At 35.5% G+C, this 19359-nt stretch overlaps 4 protein-coding genes across 9 annotated transcripts; all 4 read left to right on the forward strand.

The window, feature by feature from the left end:
• The first annotated feature begins 1857 nt into the window (after window positions 1–1857).
• LOC110801996 (1-aminocyclopropane-1-carboxylate oxidase homolog 1) lies at window positions 1858–5211 on the forward strand. Of its 2 annotated transcripts, none has more exons than XM_022007424.2 (4): window positions 1858–2051; window positions 3032–3577; window positions 4309–4630; window positions 4757–5211. In XM_022007424.2, exons 2-4 carry the CDS (start codon window positions 3048–3050, stop codon window positions 5000–5002), a joined length of 1098 nt encoding a protein of 365 aa, XP_021863116.1. In that variant the 5' UTR covers window positions 1858–2051; window positions 3032–3047; the 3' UTR covers window positions 5003–5211. The 2 variants fall into 2 exon arrangements, with proteins under 2 accessions (XP_021863116.1, XP_021863115.1); XM_022007423.2 differs by lacking the exon at window positions 1858–2051 and adding an exon at window positions 2601–2888.
• Window positions 5212–5286: 75 nt separating this feature from the next.
• On the forward strand, window positions 5287–8657 carry LOC110801993 (1-aminocyclopropane-1-carboxylate oxidase homolog 3). 3 transcript variants are annotated; one of them, XM_022007418.2, is made up of 4 exons: window positions 5287–5427; window positions 6265–6852; window positions 7789–8110; window positions 8201–8657. In XM_022007418.2, exons 2-4 carry the CDS (start codon window positions 6308–6310, stop codon window positions 8465–8467), a joined length of 1134 nt encoding a protein of 377 aa, XP_021863110.1. In that variant the 5' UTR covers window positions 5287–5427; window positions 6265–6307; the 3' UTR covers window positions 8468–8657. The 3 variants fall into 3 exon arrangements, with proteins under 3 accessions (XP_021863110.1, XP_021863109.1, XP_056694627.1); XM_022007417.2 differs by lacking the exon at window positions 5287–5427 and adding an exon at window positions 5541–6054; XM_056838649.1 differs by lacking the exon at window positions 5287–5427 and having other exon boundaries at window positions 5541–6852.
• A 148-nt stretch (window positions 8658–8805) lies between these two features.
• On the forward strand, window positions 8806–12645 carry LOC110801995 (1-aminocyclopropane-1-carboxylate oxidase homolog 1-like). 3 transcript variants are annotated; one of them, XM_022007419.2, is made up of 5 exons: window positions 8806–8977; window positions 10339–10389; window positions 10532–11050; window positions 11136–11457; window positions 12161–12645. In XM_022007419.2, the coding sequence occupies exons 3-5, from the start codon at window positions 10539–10541 to the stop codon at window positions 12443–12445; spliced, it is 1119 nt and encodes a 372-aa protein (XP_021863111.1). In that variant the 5' UTR covers window positions 8806–8977; window positions 10339–10389; window positions 10532–10538; the 3' UTR covers window positions 12446–12645. The 3 variants fall into 3 exon arrangements, with proteins under 3 accessions (XP_021863111.1, XP_021863112.1, XP_021863113.1); XM_022007420.2 differs by having other exon boundaries at window positions 10343–10389; XM_022007421.2 differs by lacking the exon at window positions 10339–10389.
• Window positions 12646–13915: 1270 nt separating this feature from the next.
• On the forward strand, window positions 13916–17141 carry LOC110802007 (1-aminocyclopropane-1-carboxylate oxidase homolog 1-like). Its single transcript, XM_022007434.2, has 3 exons — window positions 13916–14701; window positions 15433–15754; window positions 16604–17141. Exons 1-3 carry the CDS (start codon window positions 14169–14171, stop codon window positions 16865–16867), a joined length of 1119 nt encoding a protein of 372 aa, XP_021863126.1. The 5' UTR covers window positions 13916–14168; the 3' UTR covers window positions 16868–17141.
• The last annotated feature ends 2218 nt before the right edge of the window (window positions 17142–19359 follow it).

A 19359-nucleotide genomic window follows, 5' to 3' on the forward strand; every position in this document is an offset into this window, starting at 1 on the left:
CCGGTTGCGTGACATATCCCCTCGAAGCTAATTACTCTCCTAATGAAAAGTTACAACTACTTTGCTACTAGTGGATCTGACATGTCAACCCTTTGCAAACATGTCTACTATATTATACTCCCTCCGTCCCGGAATACTCGACCCGGTTTGACCGGCATAGAGTTTAAGGGACTTGAATTGACTTATTTAATTTAATAGGTAGTAGTTGATAGTGGGGTATTAGTTTAATGTAGTTAGTGGGAAATGTGTGAAGGGGTGGGGTTGGGGGAGAGTAGGAGTTGAATTTTTAATTATTTTTTGTATGGAGTAGGGGGTAGGTGGGTTAATAGGGGTGGAGTGAGAAATAATATAATATTGTTAGAATATTTCCATTTTTAGAAACAGGTCAAGTATTAAGGGACGGCCCGATAAGGAAAACAGATCAAGTATTCCGGGACGGAGGGAGTATTAAAACAGATATTATGAATGACATATGTTATTTCGTGGTGTAAAAATTTTCAGCCGAAAATCCTATCTTACAAAAATATACTCCCTCCGTAGTTATTTAAGAGATACACTTGGTCGGGCACGGTATTAAGAAAAAAAGTTGAATGAAATAAAGTAATAAAACAAGTGGAGTTAGATAGATATTTAATAAGTAAAACAAGTGGGGACCATGTTATTTTAAGGGAGTGGGGGGTGGGGGTGGGGTATAGATAGATTATTTAATTAGCACAAATTCTTGTTTATAATGGGTGTACAATAAATATTGTACACCGGAGTAAAAGTTGACTCAAAATGCTTAAAAGTTACATTTATATAGGTAAAAGTTATCTATTTTTTAGTGATAAATTTTTTCATTTGAATAAATATTATTTCTTCAAAATCACCAATAATGTATAAATTAATCATTTAACCCTTTAAAATGTTTATCTATCAACTTTTTTATTTTATAATATAAAAGTTACAGAAAAATAGGTTAAAGTTATGAAAAACTGCATAAAAGTTATCTGGGTGTACAATAAATTTATTGTACACTTTATGCGCGCAAGACCTTTTGTTTAATTAGATGGTGGGGTTGATAAGTTACTAAAAATGGCAAGTGTATCTCTTAAATAAATACGGCCGGAAAAGGCAAGTGTATCCCTTAAATAAATACGGAGGGAGTATATACTTTATTTTTATTTATTTTCTCTCCTTTTGTATAAATGTTTATATATGGAAAAAATAATAGGATTAAGGAATATGACAATATTAGATAATATTGATAATACTTTAATCAAATTGTCATATTAATAATAGAAAATATTCTTACTCAATATTTTGGTCAAAAATAAAACATATCAATTTTTTTTTAGTCAAATCATCATATTAAACATATAAAATATATAATACGTAGTAGGCCGAGAATTGTATATTATATGATACAATAAATGTGTTCAAAATATACTAATTACGCAATAAATTTAATGAATAAATATTTCAGTTAAATATTTTATTAAAAAAATGGTCAGATAATAATCCAGTTATTCTCACAGTCTTCACCACTTCACATAAAAAAGAAATTTTCTTAAGCTACAAATCATATTTTGCCACGAAGATGAACTGAAGCAATTAGCTCCAACTATCTTACGAAGTGGAGTATGTAATTACGGAGTACTACCTCCGTTTCAAAAATACCTAATTTCGTATGTGAAAAATTATAAAAATTTGATATTCTGAAAATACATCCGAGACCAATCTAACAAGATTTTATGTAACATTTTGATGTATATAATGGTGAGAATTTACGGTCAAAGTTTTTATAATTTGGACACATTTTTCAAAGGGTAAAAAAATTTCTGAAACGGAGGTAGTACAAGCTAGTCTTTCAGAGCACCATCGCTGGCGATAGACTGGTATGGGCGCTAAGAAAAAGGTATGGGCGCTAAGAAAAAGGCATGGGCGGTAACCAAGACTCGAGTCCATCACTCTATGACTCTATCCAAGCCTATGGAATTTTCAAATCACAGAAGAGAATTTGAAGGACCGGGGAAGAAGTCGAATATTGCAATTGGACTTCGAATTCAACAGTAAGTTACTTCCTCACCCCAATTACGATTCAATTTTTTTCAGTAATGCAACCCTTCTAAAATTGGTTTATTTGATCAGTGTGTTGAGGACTGCTAGAATTTTATTGAATTTATACAATGTAGTACAAACTTATCTATTTGAAAATTGATTGGAAAATGTTATTCTGGAGAAATTAAACAGATTATTAAAAAATTGAGATGATTTCTAGGCTTAATTGAAGATGAATTTTGGAGGGTTTCTTCATTTGTTCCAGTTAATCTTTCTGGGTTTTTTATTTTTTATTTTTTTTAAGATGAATAAATTTGAAGCTTATATGAAAGTGGGGTGATTATGCAGTTTGTTATTTTGTTCTGGAAAGTTGAATTGAATTATTAACTTTCCAAAAATACTTGCATTATTTTCTCATAACAAGGCCAATTTCAGTGCTTAATGACAAGAAATCAACCCTACAAGATTAATTTGTGCCCCATAAAGATTTGCTACTTTTGTAAGTGGATTCTTCCTGATTGTCACTTATAGTTTCCTGTAATGCTAGTTTGAGTAGCACACACACTTATAAGAGACTGTTCTTGTCACAATATTTTGGTGGGAGCTGCCTCAAATCATTACAATCACCCAACATAGAGTGACCGAGCGATCATCAGGAACTATCAGAGGGGTCACTAGTTATGTTGTTTGATGTGTGACTTCTTTTGTTATGTTAGGCAAAACCTTTGATATTATTGAGTAGTGTACTTATATTATTGAGGTCTTTAATTATTATTGAGTAGTGTTGTATATTTGAGGTGTGACTCGCTGCTCGTCTCAACCATTACCTTCTGTTAGAGTAGTAAGGGGTAAGGATGTGTGCATCTTACTCTTTCATTGATCTTGCTGATGAGTGATGACACTTACTCTTTCAAGTTAACACACACTTCTTGAAATGCCAAAATATTTCACTTTGGATTTTTGGGCTAATTGTACTTATCTGTTTTTTCAGCTAATAGATCAGGACGATGAGTCTTGAAAGCTTCACCAATGGTTTCCAATCAAATGATGACCGCTTGAAAGAGGTGAAGGCTTTTGATGCTACAAAGATGGGGGTGAAAGGATTGATAGATTCCGGTGTAAAATGTATTCCAAAGATATTCATTCGACCCCTTGACGAGCTTTCAGAAGATTCGAAGACTCCTTGTGTCAAACTCCAAGTTCCGACAATAAATTTAGAAGGCATTGATCGGAAGGATCGCTACAATGAGATTGTGAAAGAAGTCCTTGATGCATCAGAAACATGGGGATTCTTTCAAGTTGTTAATCATGGAATTTCTGTTGAACTGCTTGATGAGATGCTGCAGAGGGTTCGGATGTTTCATGAGCAGAATACTGAGGTAAAGAAAGAGTTCTACACCCGTGAAACATTGAAACAAGTCGTGTATAACTCCAATTACGACCTTTATACATCACGGTCAGCCAATTGGAAAGACACTTTGGTTGTTAACGCCTACTATGGACATCTTGATCCAAAAGAATTACCAGAAATATGCAGGTATATACTCCTGTCAGTGACCTATTTAAATATTTTATTGTCAAATTGTTCATCAAAGAAAATTTTCTGCATACTCAATGTTAATCTAACCCGATCTCCCAATATTTTGTTTGACATTGGTGGGACCTGTCTAAGGGTTTGTTCTATTCACCTAAACAGCCCTTATCAGGGCGTATTAGTTCTTATTTTTCCTTATCAAAACTTATTGGCCTTTATCTCAACTTATTTTTCCGAATCCGACAAATTGGCCTTGGCTTGAACTTATCTCCCTGAACTTTTGCAAGGTGAAAATTACTAAGCCAACCTTTTTCTGATCTGTGTCTAATGCTGCAAATTCAGCACAGTTAATATGAAGTGTCCATCATATTTAAGGAGGGTGTTACTCGGCGGGTCTAAAGAGGAGGACATGCAGTTCCGCCTACCGGTTTAGGCTTTATGCTGAAGATCTGATCTTTACTGCCTCTCCTTGCCCCGGCCTAATACCCCCGGCCGGTTCATAAGGAACCAGTCCCTTTTGAGGAAATGGATGAAGGAATAAGTCATAATGCACGAGGAACTATTTAAGTAGGTCTTAGTTAAGGCATCCTTCGATAGGTGATCTACCAACAATGATATAATTTGACTCTTCAAGTGAAGTCGGGCGTAGTTCATGACTTAATTTTACTTTGCACGTACAATCATCAAACCGGAGAGTAATTTAACGAACTTACTTTGCACTTTGCACTCTGCAGGGATGTGATGTTGGACTACACCAACCATGTAATGAAGCTAAGTGACATTCTACTAGAGTTGCTGTCTGTTGCTCTAGGACTTGGACCAGATCATCTGAGAGAAATGGAATTTAAAAAGGGTTGGAGCTTAGTAAACCACTATTACCCGGCTTGCCCTGCTCCAGATTTGACATTAGGAGCTAGTAAACACTCAGATTCAGCTTTTCTCACAATACTTCTGCAAGACCAAATTGGCGGTCTTCAAGTCCTTCATGAAAATCAATGGGTCAATGTTCAGCCCAAACCTGCTGCCTTTGTTGTAAATATTGGAGATATTCTTCAGGTTTTGTTTCTTCTGGCATCTTAAATTTGCTTCTTGTTGGAGATAGTCGTATATAAAATCTAAATTTGTTTTTAGCTATTTTCCATCTATTATTTTTCTTATAAAATAATTGTTATTTTGGTGCAGATGGTATCAAATAATAAGCTCAGAAGTGTTCATCACAGAGTGATTGCTAATCTTATTGGACCAAGGATTTCGGTAGCATTTTTTCTCAGGGGTGTTTTATCTTCTGAAAAGTTATACGGACCTATTAAAGAGTTGTTGTCGAAAGAAAGTCCACCTGTTTATCGTGAGTTTACTCTCAGCGATTTCTACTCATACTTCTTCTCCCGGCCCCTCAACGAGTCTGGGTTTGAGTACTTCAAAGTATAAAATCATGGAGAGAGGAAATAGCAAGATACCTCAGTACTCAAAAGAGTATCATAATTACGTGTATCTGTACTTATGTTTGGCTTCACTTAGTTGAAATATTGATGGAAATCATGGAATCATGGAAGTATAGTTCTCTGTTCTTCTGTTTGTTGTATCTCGTAAATCAATGAAATGAATGCTACTACGCATTATGATTGCTTAGAAAATAAGTTTTTGAGTACAAAGTTTGTCAGTGGCATTTAGTGTTCCATAGTCCCAGCTACCTCATTTTTTCTCATGCTCCTCCGCCAGTTTTCTTTCAGCTATGAAGTTCAATGAAAGAGCATAACCTCAACAGCACAAGAACTGCTTGTATGCTTTATAAACTTGTTACTGGATCTGTTTGTTATGTTATGATATGAATGCGTACAAATTTCTTCAGCACTGTAAGTACCTGTATCATTTATTTTCTTTTCTATTGTGTTTCTTTGTCTTGGGAAAATCTCATGTGTCCTGAAACTATAGTCTGACAATTTGTGGACTCCAAAATTAACGAATTCTGAAAAGTTTCCTATTAATTTCTCTAACAGTTTTTCACACTTTAGGGTCTCTCTTTAGATATACAAAGTACTCTGTACTTTTTTTGGCTTTCATAAACTTGTCAGCTTTATCTTGGTTGGAGTGCCATAGGGAAGTTTAATGGTCATACCTTTTCAGTTATTTTCTTGGAAGGTTAACTTCAGTTGTTATCTAGAAGCACTTGCATTATTTATTTATTTCATAATAAGAAGTAAGGACAAATCAATAGGGGTAAAAAATGGCAGTTTGTACAAGGACCACTTCATGGGGGATTAGTGGATTACTGCATTATTGTTATATTTCCTTACGTGCTAGTTTTGGACACTGTATCACTGAATATGTGGTTATGGGTTATTCCTTATCCTGATAGGTGTTATAGCCTTTCTGAAGTGTATTAGTTGAATGAAAAATATTCGATGCATTCGGAGTACCAATAATGTTATTTTTGCCGGTCTGGCACACACCCAACATGAGTGGAGCGTGACAAGCATAAGGTAGAATCAGGGTGCAACCTTATTTCCTAATTTCCTGTCAAGGCTAGAAGTGTAGAATACTGGTTGTTACTTGTTTTCAGTAGTCAATACTATACGACACATGAAACAGACATTATACTGATTTTTAATTTGTTTTTATTAGCGTGCAGAACTAGGGTTCTTCACGTAATCTAATATCTAGAATACCTGTGTGCGTGTTATAATTCACAGATAAGTGGCACTAAGTGGCTTCAGTTATCTACTAGGCAAAAATATGGGAACAATGAGCTCTGAGAAAAACATTACCAATGTCTTCCAACCGGTCTATGATCGCGTAAAAGAGCTGAAGGCTTTTGATGATACAAAGATTGGGGTAAAAGGGTTAGTAGACTCGGGTGCAAAAGACCTTCCGAAGATATTCATTCGACCCCCTGATGAGCTATCAGAAGACCTGAAGTTTCCTTCTGTACACCGCCAAATCCCTGTGATAAGTTTTGAAGGCATTGGTACGAAAGAGCACTATGATGCTATTGTCAAAGAAGTCTTGTATGCAGCAGAAAACTGGGGATTCTTCCAAGTGGTGAATCATGGAATCCCATTGGAAGTGTTGGATAAGATGCTGCAAGGAATGCGGATGTTTCATGAGCAGGATACTGAGGCAAAGAAAGAGTTCTATAGCCGCGATATGTCGAGACAAGTTCTGTATTTAAGCAATTATGACCTCTATAAATCACAGGCTGCCAATTGGAGGGACAGTTTGGCTGTTAATATTTCAAATTCTGGCCATCTTGATCCGGAAGAATTACCTGAAATATGCAGGTAAGTTGTCATTGCCTGTAACTTGTTCAGTTGTTAAAGTGTTTGATCAGGTTAATTTTTAGCAGACACTATGTCTGTTTTATTATAAAATTGACATAGGTTTTCATCTGTAATTGTTGTCTGATTTTGGCGGTCTAACTGCAGTGTCTAATGTCTTGACTTGGAGCCATATTCAGTTTTGAGAGGTACATGGATACAGTGAAAATTGAGGAGTCTATCAGTCCATGTTATGTTAGATGACTACAAATAGGGATGATAGGTGGGGCAAATAAGATGAATGCATGCTTATAATTAAAAGTTCTACTCATCGTGGTTAGTGGGATGGGTATGGAATTATGGATAAGGTCATACTCACTCGCCTTATCCCCATCCTACTTCACCGGTATACAATACTAATCTAATCAATAGTATGGTAGAACAACTTGAGCGATTAATCAGATTTTTGGTTGTATATCTGAAGTTGTTTGTTTTTAGATGTATCAAGTGGCAATGATGTGTCAAATAACTTGAAGATTTAGCGAGTATTTGAGGCTGTAGTGGGGCTGGTCGGTGGATATAACTAGTGTAAGTGGTTAAACGAACATCTGGATTTAGCGGTGGGAGACTGGACTGCTGTGGCTGTTGGGGTTTATACAAAGCATGGGTGCTTTAGGAGGTGGTATCGGTATGTGGCAGCCATCCCTCACACCCGACCACCCTGGCCCACCCCACGTAGGGGGTTGTATGGGTATGAGGAAACCATCCCTCTCACCTGCACCGCCCTGACCTAGTGCCTATCCCCATGCCATCCATAACAACTCATTTCTTATGCATGGACTAATAGTTTGATGCTTTTGCTATAGGTATGTAATTTGGGACTGCATTAATCATATACTGGACTTGGGTCAAATTCTCATTTCTTATTTATGGACTGCTATTTTGATACTTTTGCTGTAGGGATGTAATGTTGGACTACACTGATCATGTACTGAACCTTGGTGACACTCTATTGGAATTACTATCTGTGGCTCTTGGACTCAGACCAGATCGTCTGAAAGAAATGGAATGTAGCAAAGGATGGAACTTAGTAAACCACTACTACCCTGCTTGCCCTGTACCAGAACTGACACTAGGGACGAGCAAACACTCTGATCCCTCATTCCTCACTATAGTTTTACAAGACCAAATTGGTGGTCTCCAAGTTCTCCATGAAAATCAGTGGGTGGACGTTGAGCCTATTCCCGGTTCTTTTGTCGTAAATATTGGAGATATTCTTCAGGTTTATTTTCTTCTCTCACCCTTATTTGCTTCTTGGTAAATAAGCAAGAAAGTAGTTGTCTAATACGAAGTAGTATTTTTTATGATGCAGATGATATCCAATGATAAGCTTAAGAGTGTTTATCACAGAGTAACTGCTAACCATGTTGGACCAAGAATTTCAGTACCATTTTTTCTCAAAGGACTTTTGTCATCTCCAAAGTTGTACAGACCAATTGAAGAGCTGCTGTCTGATGAAAGTCCATCGGTTTATCGAGAGTTCACCCTTGGTGAATTTCATACATATTTCTACTCTCTGCCGCTGGGTCAGCAGGAATTTGAATACTTCAAGCTACAAAAACATGGAGTTGGAGAGTAGATTGCCTACAATTTCATTTCCTCTGTACTCTAAATGACATTCTTGATGAAGTCTTGTTTGTTTTTCAATTATCAAATTCTGGCCGGTGTAGTTTGAAACAATTTCGCAAAACATTACACCCTTTTCCTGTATCTGCAGGCGGTAGCGTTTTTCGTTTTATTATATGATTTGAGTTCACGGTTCTGTTGTCCCTGACTCCCTTGTAATCGTGCAATACGAGTTCTGATCTCAATCTCTTTGCTATATGATACCCTGTACTCTGGATTTCCTTCTGTTTATAAGATGAGAATGTACTAGCTATACAACCTCTGCAGAACTTCGTTGAGCTAATCTCATGTTCACACAAATTTCTAGCTGACCTAGTTCTATCTCAGAATATTTGAGTATGCAAATTATTTATTCTAGAACCTAATGCATGCTTCCTGATGCAGGTTGAACCAGATTTACCAGCTTTTCTTGCAGTGTTTCTTGTACATTCCCTGATGCCACTGGAAGAGGTTTTCTTAAACGGTATGAAATATGTTCCTATGCTACTCTCCTAAATTTTGATATCAAAATGTTTACATCTGATTTTGTGCCTTTGTTTAGAGTATACACTGACCTGTAGAATACATGCCTTTATTATACGTTCTTTAGAGGAGGAGTTTGCGCTTTGTGGTAGCTTCCGATCTATAAATTTATGATTTTAGAAAGAGAAAAAAGTAATATGTTATCAGGCTTACAATCAGGTGGTAGTAATATGGTATCACTAAGGCTCTGTTTGTTTTGATGGATAACACTTCCACTGAAAATGATTTTCCTATTTTCTTTTGTATTTTTGGTCAAGGGTGGAAAACGACTTTCCAAATGTGGAAAACAACTTTTTCTAGGTGAAAAACAACTTTCATTTTGAAAAGAAGGAATGTCACATTTTCCTCTCTAATCCTCTGACATTTCTTTTTTGTTCTCTCCTATCCATATCTCATTTCCATTTTATGTTATTTTTCTTTATAACTTTTCTAGTAAGGAAACAAACAAAGGAAAACTATTTCCCCTTGATGTTTTTCCTTGATAATTGTTTTCCATTGAAAAAAATGGAGCCTAAGTGAAATATTGTATCCCCATTTCAGAATTCCCGATCTGCTCTAGTAAAGTATTGTACAAATCCAAGAGCCAAATATATTTTCAGGTGCTTATAGTATTACTAAGGAAGTGTTTGGTTGGGTGAATGTTTTTCAGGAGCTTTCATGTTCCATTTTCCTTTGTTGGTTTGTTAAGGGGTGAAAAACAATTTGTCCAATAATGGTGGACAATATTTTCATTTTGAAAGGAAAGAAACACATTTTTCTCCCACCTCCTTACCTCCGTTTTCTCTCTTCCTGGCAATCCTCCCCTTCCACTCCCATTCCTTTTCAGTATAACTTTTCTTATAACTAAACAAACAAAGGAAAACTAGTTTGGAATATGTTTTCCTCGAAAAAATATTTTTCATTGAAGATGTTTTCCGTCAAACCAAATGTAGCCTAAGTGAAAAACTGTAGGCCTGTAGCCCTATTTTCAAAATTCCTGATCCGCTCACGTAAGGTAATTGTTGAAGAATTCCCCTAAATTTTATATGAGGTTTAAGATCATCCTATAGATGCATTTATAATTGGTTCATGCATCAATGTTTTGAAGCATATTTTAGTTGTCACTTGTCAGTTGGTTGTCTGTTAATAAAATTTATTCCTGTGGTCATGTTTCTTCTTCAATTCATTAGATACTTAAATTTTTATTAAATTGAATATATCCTTGTCTGCAAGTTCTTCAACTTGATGTGATTTGTCTATAATAAGATTGTTTAAGGTGCTAAAATCAACAAAATTATTTTAAAGATAATGTTTTTTTGGCAGTTAGGGATAATGTTCAAACTGTATGGGTCCCCAAGACTAAAACAAAACAAGGTAACGTCTTAACTACCGAAATAAGCAAACCAGGAGTTATAAATGATTTTTGAATGCTTAGTATCATTAAATAATTCACTTACCCTTCCCTGTGAACTGATAAAGTTATTTTGACATAATTTCATTCATCTAATCTTTATAGCTGAAAGATGGGGACAATTAGCAACTATGATCGTGTAAAAGAGCTGAAGGATTTTGATGAAACAAAGATGGGGGTGAAAGGGGTAGTAGATTCAGGTGTGGAAACTGTTCCTAAAATATTCATTCGACCGTCTGACGAGCTTTTAGAAGAACTGAAGACTCCCTGTGTCAATCTCCAAGTCCCGGTGATAAATTTCGAAGGAATAGGTGAGAAGGATCGTTACAATGAGGTCGTTAAAGAAGTCCTAGATGCATCAGAGAAATGGGGATTCTTTCAAGTGGTGAATCATGGAATACCTTTGAAAGTGTTGGATAACATGTTGCAGGGAAATCAGATGTTTCATGAGCAGGATGCTGACATAAAGAAGAAGTTCTATACTCGTGATATGGCGAAACAAGTTTTGTATCAGTCTAATTATGACCTCTATACTTCTAAGGCTGCTAATTGGAGGGATACTTTAGTAGTTGATACCTCCAATTCTGGTCCTCTTGATCCTACAGAGTTACCAGAAATCTGCAGGTATTTATCTCGTTATACCTATATAACCGGAATTAATAGTCAAATTGGTAGGGTTGGATCAAAATCAGTGTCTGTTGATTTGCAGGGATGCGATGTTGGAGTACGTTGACCATGTACTGAAGCTAAGTGATCTTCTACTAGAATTATTATCTTTGGGTCTTGGACTGAAGCCGGATTATCTGAAAGAAATGGAATGTAGCAAGGGATGGACTTTAATAAACCACTACTACCCGGCTTGTCCTGCTCCGGAACTGACATTAGGATCAAGCAAACACGCCGACCCAACATTTCTCACTGTACTTCTGCAAGACCAGATTGGTGGTCTTCAAGTCATCCATAAAAATCAATGGGTTGACGTTCAGCCAATTCCGGGAGCCCTTGTTGTAAATATTGGGGAAATTCTTCAGGTATGTTTTCTTATGTCATTCTGAGTTTCATTCCATATTACTCTCAATATTCTATTATACTTCGTATATTACTATGTAGTATGTACTTCCCCGGCCAATAAATAATCGGCTACATATAACTTACATATAACTAATGTTATTTCAGGAACTGAGATAGAAAATAAAATCATCATCTTTTGTTAATGATGACAAAAGCACCCTTGAATTGACCTGTTCGAAAACAATTGGATGGTGACAAAATTAGAAAAAAAATGTATGAACTGTTCTTTGGTTATGGTTAAATGTTGTTTTTGAAATTTAACACAGAAGTATGAAATAGCGCATTTACTATATTGACTGGTAGTAAAATTGTTATTGTGTTCCATAGTCAAAGGGTATCGCCAAAGTAACATAATGGAGAAAAAAAGGTTATTTAGCTTAATTAAATGAAGAAGGTTACCTAATTTTCCGGGACGATCTAAAATTGATTGCGGAGCAGTGGTGGAGCCAGGTGGTGAATGTGAGAGGCAAGTAGTTAGAAGGATGTGTCGGTGGTCACGTGTCCGAACCTTCACACATGTGTAGTTTATCAACTTTGGTTTTTTTTGCTATAGTTTTTTGTGTGGTAATGTATAATGTGCAGGACAATGTAACAATAATCGTCTTTATTTCCATTTTATATATTAATTTTACTTTATGAAGTAATTATTTTATTATGATGCAGATCATGTCTAATCACAAGCTTAAGAGTGTTTATCATAGAGTGACTTCTAATAAAGTTGGGCCAAGAATTTCATCAGCATTTTTTCTCAAAGGTGCCTTATCATCTCCAAAGTTATATGGATCGATCAAAGAATTATCAGAAGAAAATCCAGTTATGTATAGAGAATTCACCCTTGGTGAATTTAATGCAAATTTCTTCTCACGACCTCTTGATGAGTCTGGATTTGAATACTTGAAGGTGTCGAATCATGGAGATGGCAAGCTGAAAGAAATACTCGAGGTTTGAGGTGGTGGAGTTGGGACATCGCTCCAAAGTGGTGAAACTGTGAAAGATCCAAATGATGTGTGTTTTTCTTGAATCTTTTAGTGATTGTTGCTTAAGTGATGTCTAGTTGATTCCATTTTAACTGGGTACCTAATTTACTGTGTATAACATTTTTTTTTGAGAAATAAAGGACTAAAAGAAAAGTGATTTATCCTGCTAAATTAACTGAAAATTCAAAGCAAAATTGAACATCTACAAACGAACAACTTTTGAATAGCCCCTTTCAATTAGATTAATAAAACGAGTACATTTATAAATTAACATAATTTCCCTCAAAAAAAAATTTAAAAAAATTAACATAATAACATCTAACAGAGGGCGGAGAGGCTAATATCTTATATGTATTTCAAGATACATATCACCCCACTAAACGACAAAATAGAGATAAGACAAAAATGAAAGCAGGTGCTAAATTTCAAAGAACATATGCCATTTTAGAAAAATGGAGGTCATTTTTCAAAAACCAATGCCATTTTCCAAAAACGGATGCCATTTTTTTAAAAAAAAAGTTGATTTTGTCCTTTAGCGTTTGTCTTATCCCTATTTTGTCGTTTAGTCGGTGATATGTATTTGTGAAATACATATCAGATATTGATTTATACTTCCTCCATCTAACAACTGCTTTTACCAAATATAAGAGTTATTTATTTTAATTTATTTTATCAAAAGTTGGTATAGATCAGTTAATATAAGTTTAACAAAAATAATTTTTTTTCAGATAATTTGACATACAAATAGAGTCGTTATCAAACAAATGAAGTCAACAACCCAATAAGAATCAATCAAAAAAGAAGTACGGAGTATAATTATTTTATTTTAAAGTATGTTTTTTTTTCATAGGATACCTTTTCCCATTGGTTGGAGCTTCTATAATTGTGTTGTGGAAATTAGCTTAGATAACGACCGAATCAGTGGGCGTAGAAAATGACAACTTCACAAACGTCATTAAATATCTCCGATCAATCAATTTTTTTTTTCAAGAACAATATAAAATTATAAATTGAAGAAGGATAGATTTGAAGTTTTGAACAAGTTTGATTTCATCAATTAGTTTTGTCTGCAAGTCGTACTCCGTATATGTTACCGGAGTAATCACTAACGTCCGAAGTTAATAAGTCATATGTGCAACAGTGCAAGTCGTATATGCTTCAGGGGTGATTGTGACTGAACTTGGTAGGTAGAACCCGTGTTCGATCCCCGCAACAATAATTGGGAGGGACTGGAACCTAACCACCCAGGACTCACCCCGAATCCGGATTAGCCATAAGGATGAACCAGGTGCTAACACCAAAAAAAAAAATAAAAAAATAAAAGGCCATTTTATATAATTGTGTGGTAGCCTTCTACTAGGGTTGGTGTTACAGGGCTAGAACATAGGAACAACTAATTTTAAATAGATTAAAAAAAGGATCAATATTTTATTTCAGATTAACAACTCAGGTATGCATATTAATATTTAAGTCACTCTGAAGCATAAAGCAGCTGATGAGCCTCGGGGTCTTGTTTAACCCCAAAGACCAATGCGAATTTGTTTTTTATCGATAAGATCATAAGACGTCAGAGAATATGTGGTATGAGGATCTCCTTATATCCTTAACAATAATTCATGCAGTTAGCAATAAGGTTTGTTGTAGAATTCATTCATATTTGTTCACAAAGATAGCCTGAAGACTAGGTGCTTATCATGGATGAATACAGCAATGGCTCCCAACCCAGCTACGACCGGGTAAAAGAGCTTAAAGCTTTCGATGATACAAAGACAGGGGTAAAAGGACTCGTAGATTCAGGTGTTAAAACACTCCCTAAAATATTCATTCGACCGTCTGAGGAGCTCTTAAAAGAACAGAAGACTCCCTGTGTCAATCTCCAAGTTCCTGTCATAGATTTCGACGGAATTGGTAAAAAAGATCGACACCGGTACTCTGACATCGTCAAAGAAGTTCTGGACGCATCAGAGAAATGGGGATTCTTTCAAGTCGTAAATCATGGAATCTCATCGGAATTGTTGGATAACATGATCCGAAGCGTTCGGATGTTTCATGAACAGGACGCAGAGGTGAGGAAGAAGTTGTACACTCGTGATAGAGCTAAACAAGTTCTGTATCAATCTAATTTCGATCTTTATACTTCACGGTACGCTAATTGGAGGGATACTTTGACGGTTGACACGACGTGTTCCGGTCATCTTGATCCCAACGAGTTGCCGGAGATATGCAGGTTATTTATGTCTTGTTCTTCATTGCCATTTCAAAGCCTATACGTAATACGTTACATTAAAATTTGATAGTTACTTTTTTAGTGTTTTGGTCATGTTGGTTTTGACTTTTGAGTCGGGCAAAATTTTGATTTAAGTAGATTATCGGAAAATGATAATTTGAAAGTAAATTCCTTTGAAATGAGAGTTAGTGGAAAGTAAATTCCTTTGATGACATTTAGGAAAGAAAGTTGTTTAGAGACATATATTGATATTACTGTACCTTTTATTTCTAGTTGCCTACCAAGTAATAAGATTTTGGGCCTCATTGATAATTGGTTGTTGACTTTTTATGTTGGATGTTTGACTGTTGATTTTCTAAAAATGTGTTTCGGTGAAGTTGATTGTTGGCTACTAGTTATTTCCTACAAAATGTAATTAATTACTAAAATGAAAAGCCAACGACCAACGTAAACAGTTACTCTTACTACCTTTTGAGTTTTGGAGAAAAATACTTGTTAAAGCCAAGGAAAAACTCATTTTACCAAATTTACATTATTGGCTATTTGACTACTCCGTACATAAAAAGCCAATGAAAATGCCAATTACAAACAAGCCCTTTGCGTCAAACCTTCTTCTTAAGTACTTTTTCGAGTTATAATTTGGATGCGTTTAATCCTATATTTTTAGTCTAAATCCAATACATTGTATGATTTTTGCCAAAATCAGAGTGTTAATTTGCATTAATTTTCAGGGATGTGATGGTAGAATACTTCAACCAAGTACTAAAGCTAAGTGATGTTTTACTAGAGTTACTATCCATGGCTCTTGGACTCGGGCCAGATCGTCTGAAAGAAATGGGATGTAACAAGGGATGGACCGCTGTAAACCTGTACTACCCAGCTTGCCCTGATCCAAAATTAACATTAGGTTCAAGCAAACATTCTGACTCAACATTCTTCACTATACTTCTGCAAGACCAAATTGGTGGTCTCCAAGTTCTACATGAAAATCAATGGGTCAATGTTCGACCAATTCCCGGCGCCCTTGTTGTCAATATTGGGGATATGCTTCAGGTCTCTCTTCTTATACTCCCTCCGTCTTTTTTTATGTGCTCATTAATGATAAACTTTTATTTATAGAGAAGTGAGTGGATGTAAGAAAAAGATGACAAAAGTAAGAAAAATATAAGTAAAATAGTTGTAGATGTAAGAAAAAGGTGAATAAAGTAGACAAGAGAATGAAAATGTGTAACCGTTGAGGATATACTTCAGGTGTCTCTCCTTAGATACTCTATCTGCTCATAAATAATTGGCTACATTGAATTATCATTTGTCAATTTGGGTATTTATAAGGGTGAACGCAATACGGTACCCTGTTAAATTTCAAGAACCAAATCTTATTGCAACAGGTTTCTCAAAATTGGAACCGAAATAGGAACTTATTGCAACACGTTCCTGAAATGAGAATTGGAAACGGAACCTGTTGCAATAGGTTCCGGTTCAGGACACTCTGTCATTTAAAAGATTTAAACAAATTATTACCAATTTATTAAAAAGTAAATTCTAATTTTGATTTGGGCTTTGGTTGTTTTTTTAGTATGGGTTTAATTTGTAATCCTTTATTTATATTTCCCAAATATGAGCTTGAATTGGTTTATGTTTTATGTTTATATAGCATTTTTATTTGGTTTGATTCTCGATTTCAAGTAGAATCGGTGTTTATAGAGTACCCAACATGATACACATTATAGAAAATTGAGATCCGGAACCTGTTATAATAAGTTTCCAATTTTATTATTCCAATTCCAGTTTTGGTTCCAAAACGCAGATTCCGATTCCGATTTAGGGTACCCTCACTTTTGCTAAACCCTTGATATTTGTTTCACATAGAAATTATGCTTAAATCATTTTTTTTCAATGCAGATAATGTCTAATGACAAGCTTAAGAGTGTTTATCATAGAGTGACTGCTAATGAAGTTGGACCAAGAATTTCATCAGCATTTTTTCTAAAAGGTATTTTATCATCTCCAAAGCTATATGGACCGATCAAAGATTTGTTATCGGAAGAAAATCCGGCAAAGTATAGGGAGTTCACCATTAGTGAATTTCAAGGGAACTTCTACTCCCGACCTCTTGATGAGCCTGGATTTCAATACTTCAAGGTACAAAATCATGGAGATCGATAAGTAGATATAAATTTTCGCGGTTAATTTAAGGTGGTGATTAGTGAATTAAGGGTTAAATATAATGAGGCCATTAAGGGACTTTTGTGTCTTATCTCCCTCCTCAAGAAGATTCCCCTTTATCTAATCCACAGAATTTGTAATAAGTGGCTTATTTTAACAACGATTTTAGTCTCTTGTCAAAACAAAAAAAACAAAAAAAAGATTTTATTACATATTATCTCTTATGTTATGATAAAAAAAAAAATTAAAAAAAAAAGACAAAGAAAAATTAATAGAGTTTAAGTGGCATTTTCTTTCTTTTACATGGATAATTTTTCAATTATTCAAAGTTAGGTGCACTCACAAGCTCAAAAAAGTTTCCCAAATTTTTATATGAGACTGTGCTCATCATCAACTGATGGTGAGATCAGTTCACACTTGCGAATTTAGGTATGTTACTTCTATAGTTTAGACATGTTACTTTTTTTTTTATATAATTTTAGAGGAGGTATTTTTTTTAGTTTAGGTATGTTACTTCTATAGTTTATACATGTTACTTTTTTTATACGGAGTAGTTTTAGGGGAGATACCTTCTTAGTTTAGACATGTTACTTTTTTTTTATATAATTTTAGAGGAAGTACTTTTTTTAGTTTAAGTATGTTACTTATATAGTTTATACATGTTACTTTTTTTATACGGACTAGTTTTAGGGGAGATACTTTCTTAGTTTAGGTATGTTACTTCTATAGTTTAGACATGTTATTTGTTTTTTAATAATTTTAGAGGAATTATTTTTTTTAGTTTAGGTATGTTACTTCTATAGTTTAGACATGTTACTTTTTTTGTAATTTTAGATGAGGTACTTTTTTAGTTTAGGTATGTTACTTCTATAGTTTAGACATGTTACTTTTTTTTATACGGAATAGTTTTAGGGGAGGTAAATTTTTAGTTTAGGTATGTTACTTCTATAGTTTAGACATGTTACTTTTTTTTATATATAATTTTAGAGGAGGTACTTTTGTAGTTTAGGTATGTTACTTCTATAGTTTAGATCTGTTACTTTTTCTTTATAGTTTTAGGGGAGGTACGCTATTGGTTTCGCGCTCGTCACACCATCAAGTTGATGGTGTGACTGGTCTCACAGGAGACACGCTGAAAAAGTTTCTACGTTAAAGCTATTCAGACTCATCTGGCTTATAAGTGTTAGGATAAGTGGGTAGATAAAAGCATAATCAGGGGGACTAAGGTTAATTGGTGCTTGAGTTTATGATAAACCCATGGGCCTAACACAAGCCCGTGTATGATAAGAGATTGAACGCATATAAGTATGATGAGAGCCCTTTCTAAACCAATTGGTGATAAGTGGAGTAGCCCGCCTGTTAGGTTATGATACATATGACAATTCATAAATCATGCGGAAAAACCATAAACCCAGGAATACATATTATTTACACATAATCATTTAGCATAGAATAGATGCATACTCTTTGTTGCGTGCCTTCCCTAGCTGCGCCCGAACCGAACAAGAACAAGTCTTTAGGACTCCAAGTGTCGTCCCTCCGTAGATAGTCCACAGCACGTCCGGATCCGCCTTAAGATTGACCAACTAGAATCGCCCTTAAGGTACTATTATTTTCGGCACTTTATAGGCAAATGTGTGACTGAATTTTTCTCTCAAAAACTCACTTTGAATACTTTGAAACTTGTGTTATAAATTGTGAGCCCTAGCCTCATATTTATAGCGGTATGGAAAGGGAATCGAAATCCTATTCAGATACAAATTAATCAAACCTAGAATCCTACAAGAACTCTAATTTAATTAATTTATCAAATAGAATTAGGAATTTAATCATTAACCGAACTCTGCATGTTTTAGGAAACGTGCACGAACACAAACACTTGCACACACACGCACGACAGCCACGATGGGCCTCATGCGTGCGCGCGAGCAGCAGCCCACTCAGCGCCCGCGAGCGCTGCGCGCTTCGCGCGCTGTGCGCGCTGCGCGCTGCGCGCAGCCTGCTGGGCCTGGCCTTGCTGTTTGTGCGGCGCGCTTGGCTTGCTGGGCGATGGCCTGGCTTCGTGCTGGGCCTCGTCCGGCAGGCCTCGTCCGATGCTTATTCGTACGATGCGCTTCCGATTAAATTTTCCGATTCCGGAATTCATTTCCGATACGAACAATATTTAATATTTCCGATTCCGGAATTAATTTCCGTTTCGAACAAATATTTAATATTTCCGTTTCCGGAATTATTTTCCGATTCCGGTAATATTTCCGATTCTGACAATATTTCCGTTTCCGGCAATATTTCCGATTCTGGCAATATTTCCATTTCCGATAATATTTTCCGATACGTACCATGTTTCCGTTTCCGGCAACATCTACGACTTGGATAATATTTATATTTCCGATACGATCCATATTTCCGTTTCCGGCAATATCATCGTTTCCGGAGTATTCATTTCTTGCCTGTGACGATCTTAGCTCCCACTGAAACCAAGATCCGTCGGT

Source organism: Spinacia oleracea, chromosome 3, assembly GCF_020520425.1.
Source record: "Spinacia oleracea cultivar Varoflay chromosome 3, BTI_SOV_V1, whole genome shotgun sequence".
Taxonomy (NCBI): domain Eukaryota; kingdom Viridiplantae; phylum Streptophyta; class Magnoliopsida; order Caryophyllales; family Amaranthaceae; genus Spinacia; species Spinacia oleracea.

Excerpts from the sequence above, each read along its gene's own strand:
- LOC110801996 (XM_022007424.2), top strand. The coding sequence starts at position 3,048 with ATGAGTCTTGAAAGCTTCACCAATGGTTTCCAATCAAATGATGACCGC. Across the intron at positions 3,578-4,308 it reads GAATTACCAGAAATATGCAG|GGATGTGATGTTGGACTACA; the intron begins GTATATACTCCT and ends TGCACTCTGCAG. Across the intron at positions 4,631-4,756 it reads ATATTGGAGATATTCTTCAG|ATGGTATCAAATAATAAGCT; the intron begins GTTTTGTTTCTT and ends ATTTTGGTGCAG.
- LOC110801993 (XM_022007418.2), top strand. The coding sequence starts at position 6,308 with ATGGGAACAATGAGCTCTGAGAAAAACATTACCAATGTCTTCCAACCG. Across the intron at positions 6,853-7,788 it reads GAATTACCTGAAATATGCAG|GGATGTAATGTTGGACTACA; the intron begins GTAAGTTGTCAT and ends CTTTTGCTGTAG. Across the intron at positions 8,111-8,200 it reads ATATTGGAGATATTCTTCAG|ATGATATCCAATGATAAGCT; the intron begins GTTTATTTTCTT and ends TTTATGATGCAG.
- LOC110802007 (XM_022007434.2), top strand. The coding sequence starts at position 14,169 with ATGGATGAATACAGCAATGGCTCCCAACCCAGCTACGACCGGGTAAAA. Across the intron at positions 14,702-15,432 it reads GAGTTGCCGGAGATATGCAG|GGATGTGATGGTAGAATACT; the intron begins GTTATTTATGTC and ends ATTAATTTTCAG. Across the intron at positions 15,755-16,603 it reads ATATTGGGGATATGCTTCAG|ATAATGTCTAATGACAAGCT; the intron begins GTCTCTCTTCTT and ends TTTTCAATGCAG.
- LOC110801995 (XM_022007419.2), top strand. The coding sequence starts at position 10,539 with ATGGGGACAATTAGCAACTATGATCGTGTAAAAGAGCTGAAGGATTTT. Across the intron at positions 11,051-11,135 it reads GAGTTACCAGAAATCTGCAG|GGATGCGATGTTGGAGTACG; the intron begins GTATTTATCTCG and ends GTTGATTTGCAG. Across the intron at positions 11,458-12,160 it reads ATATTGGGGAAATTCTTCAG|ATCATGTCTAATCACAAGCT; the intron begins GTATGTTTTCTT and ends ATTATGATGCAG.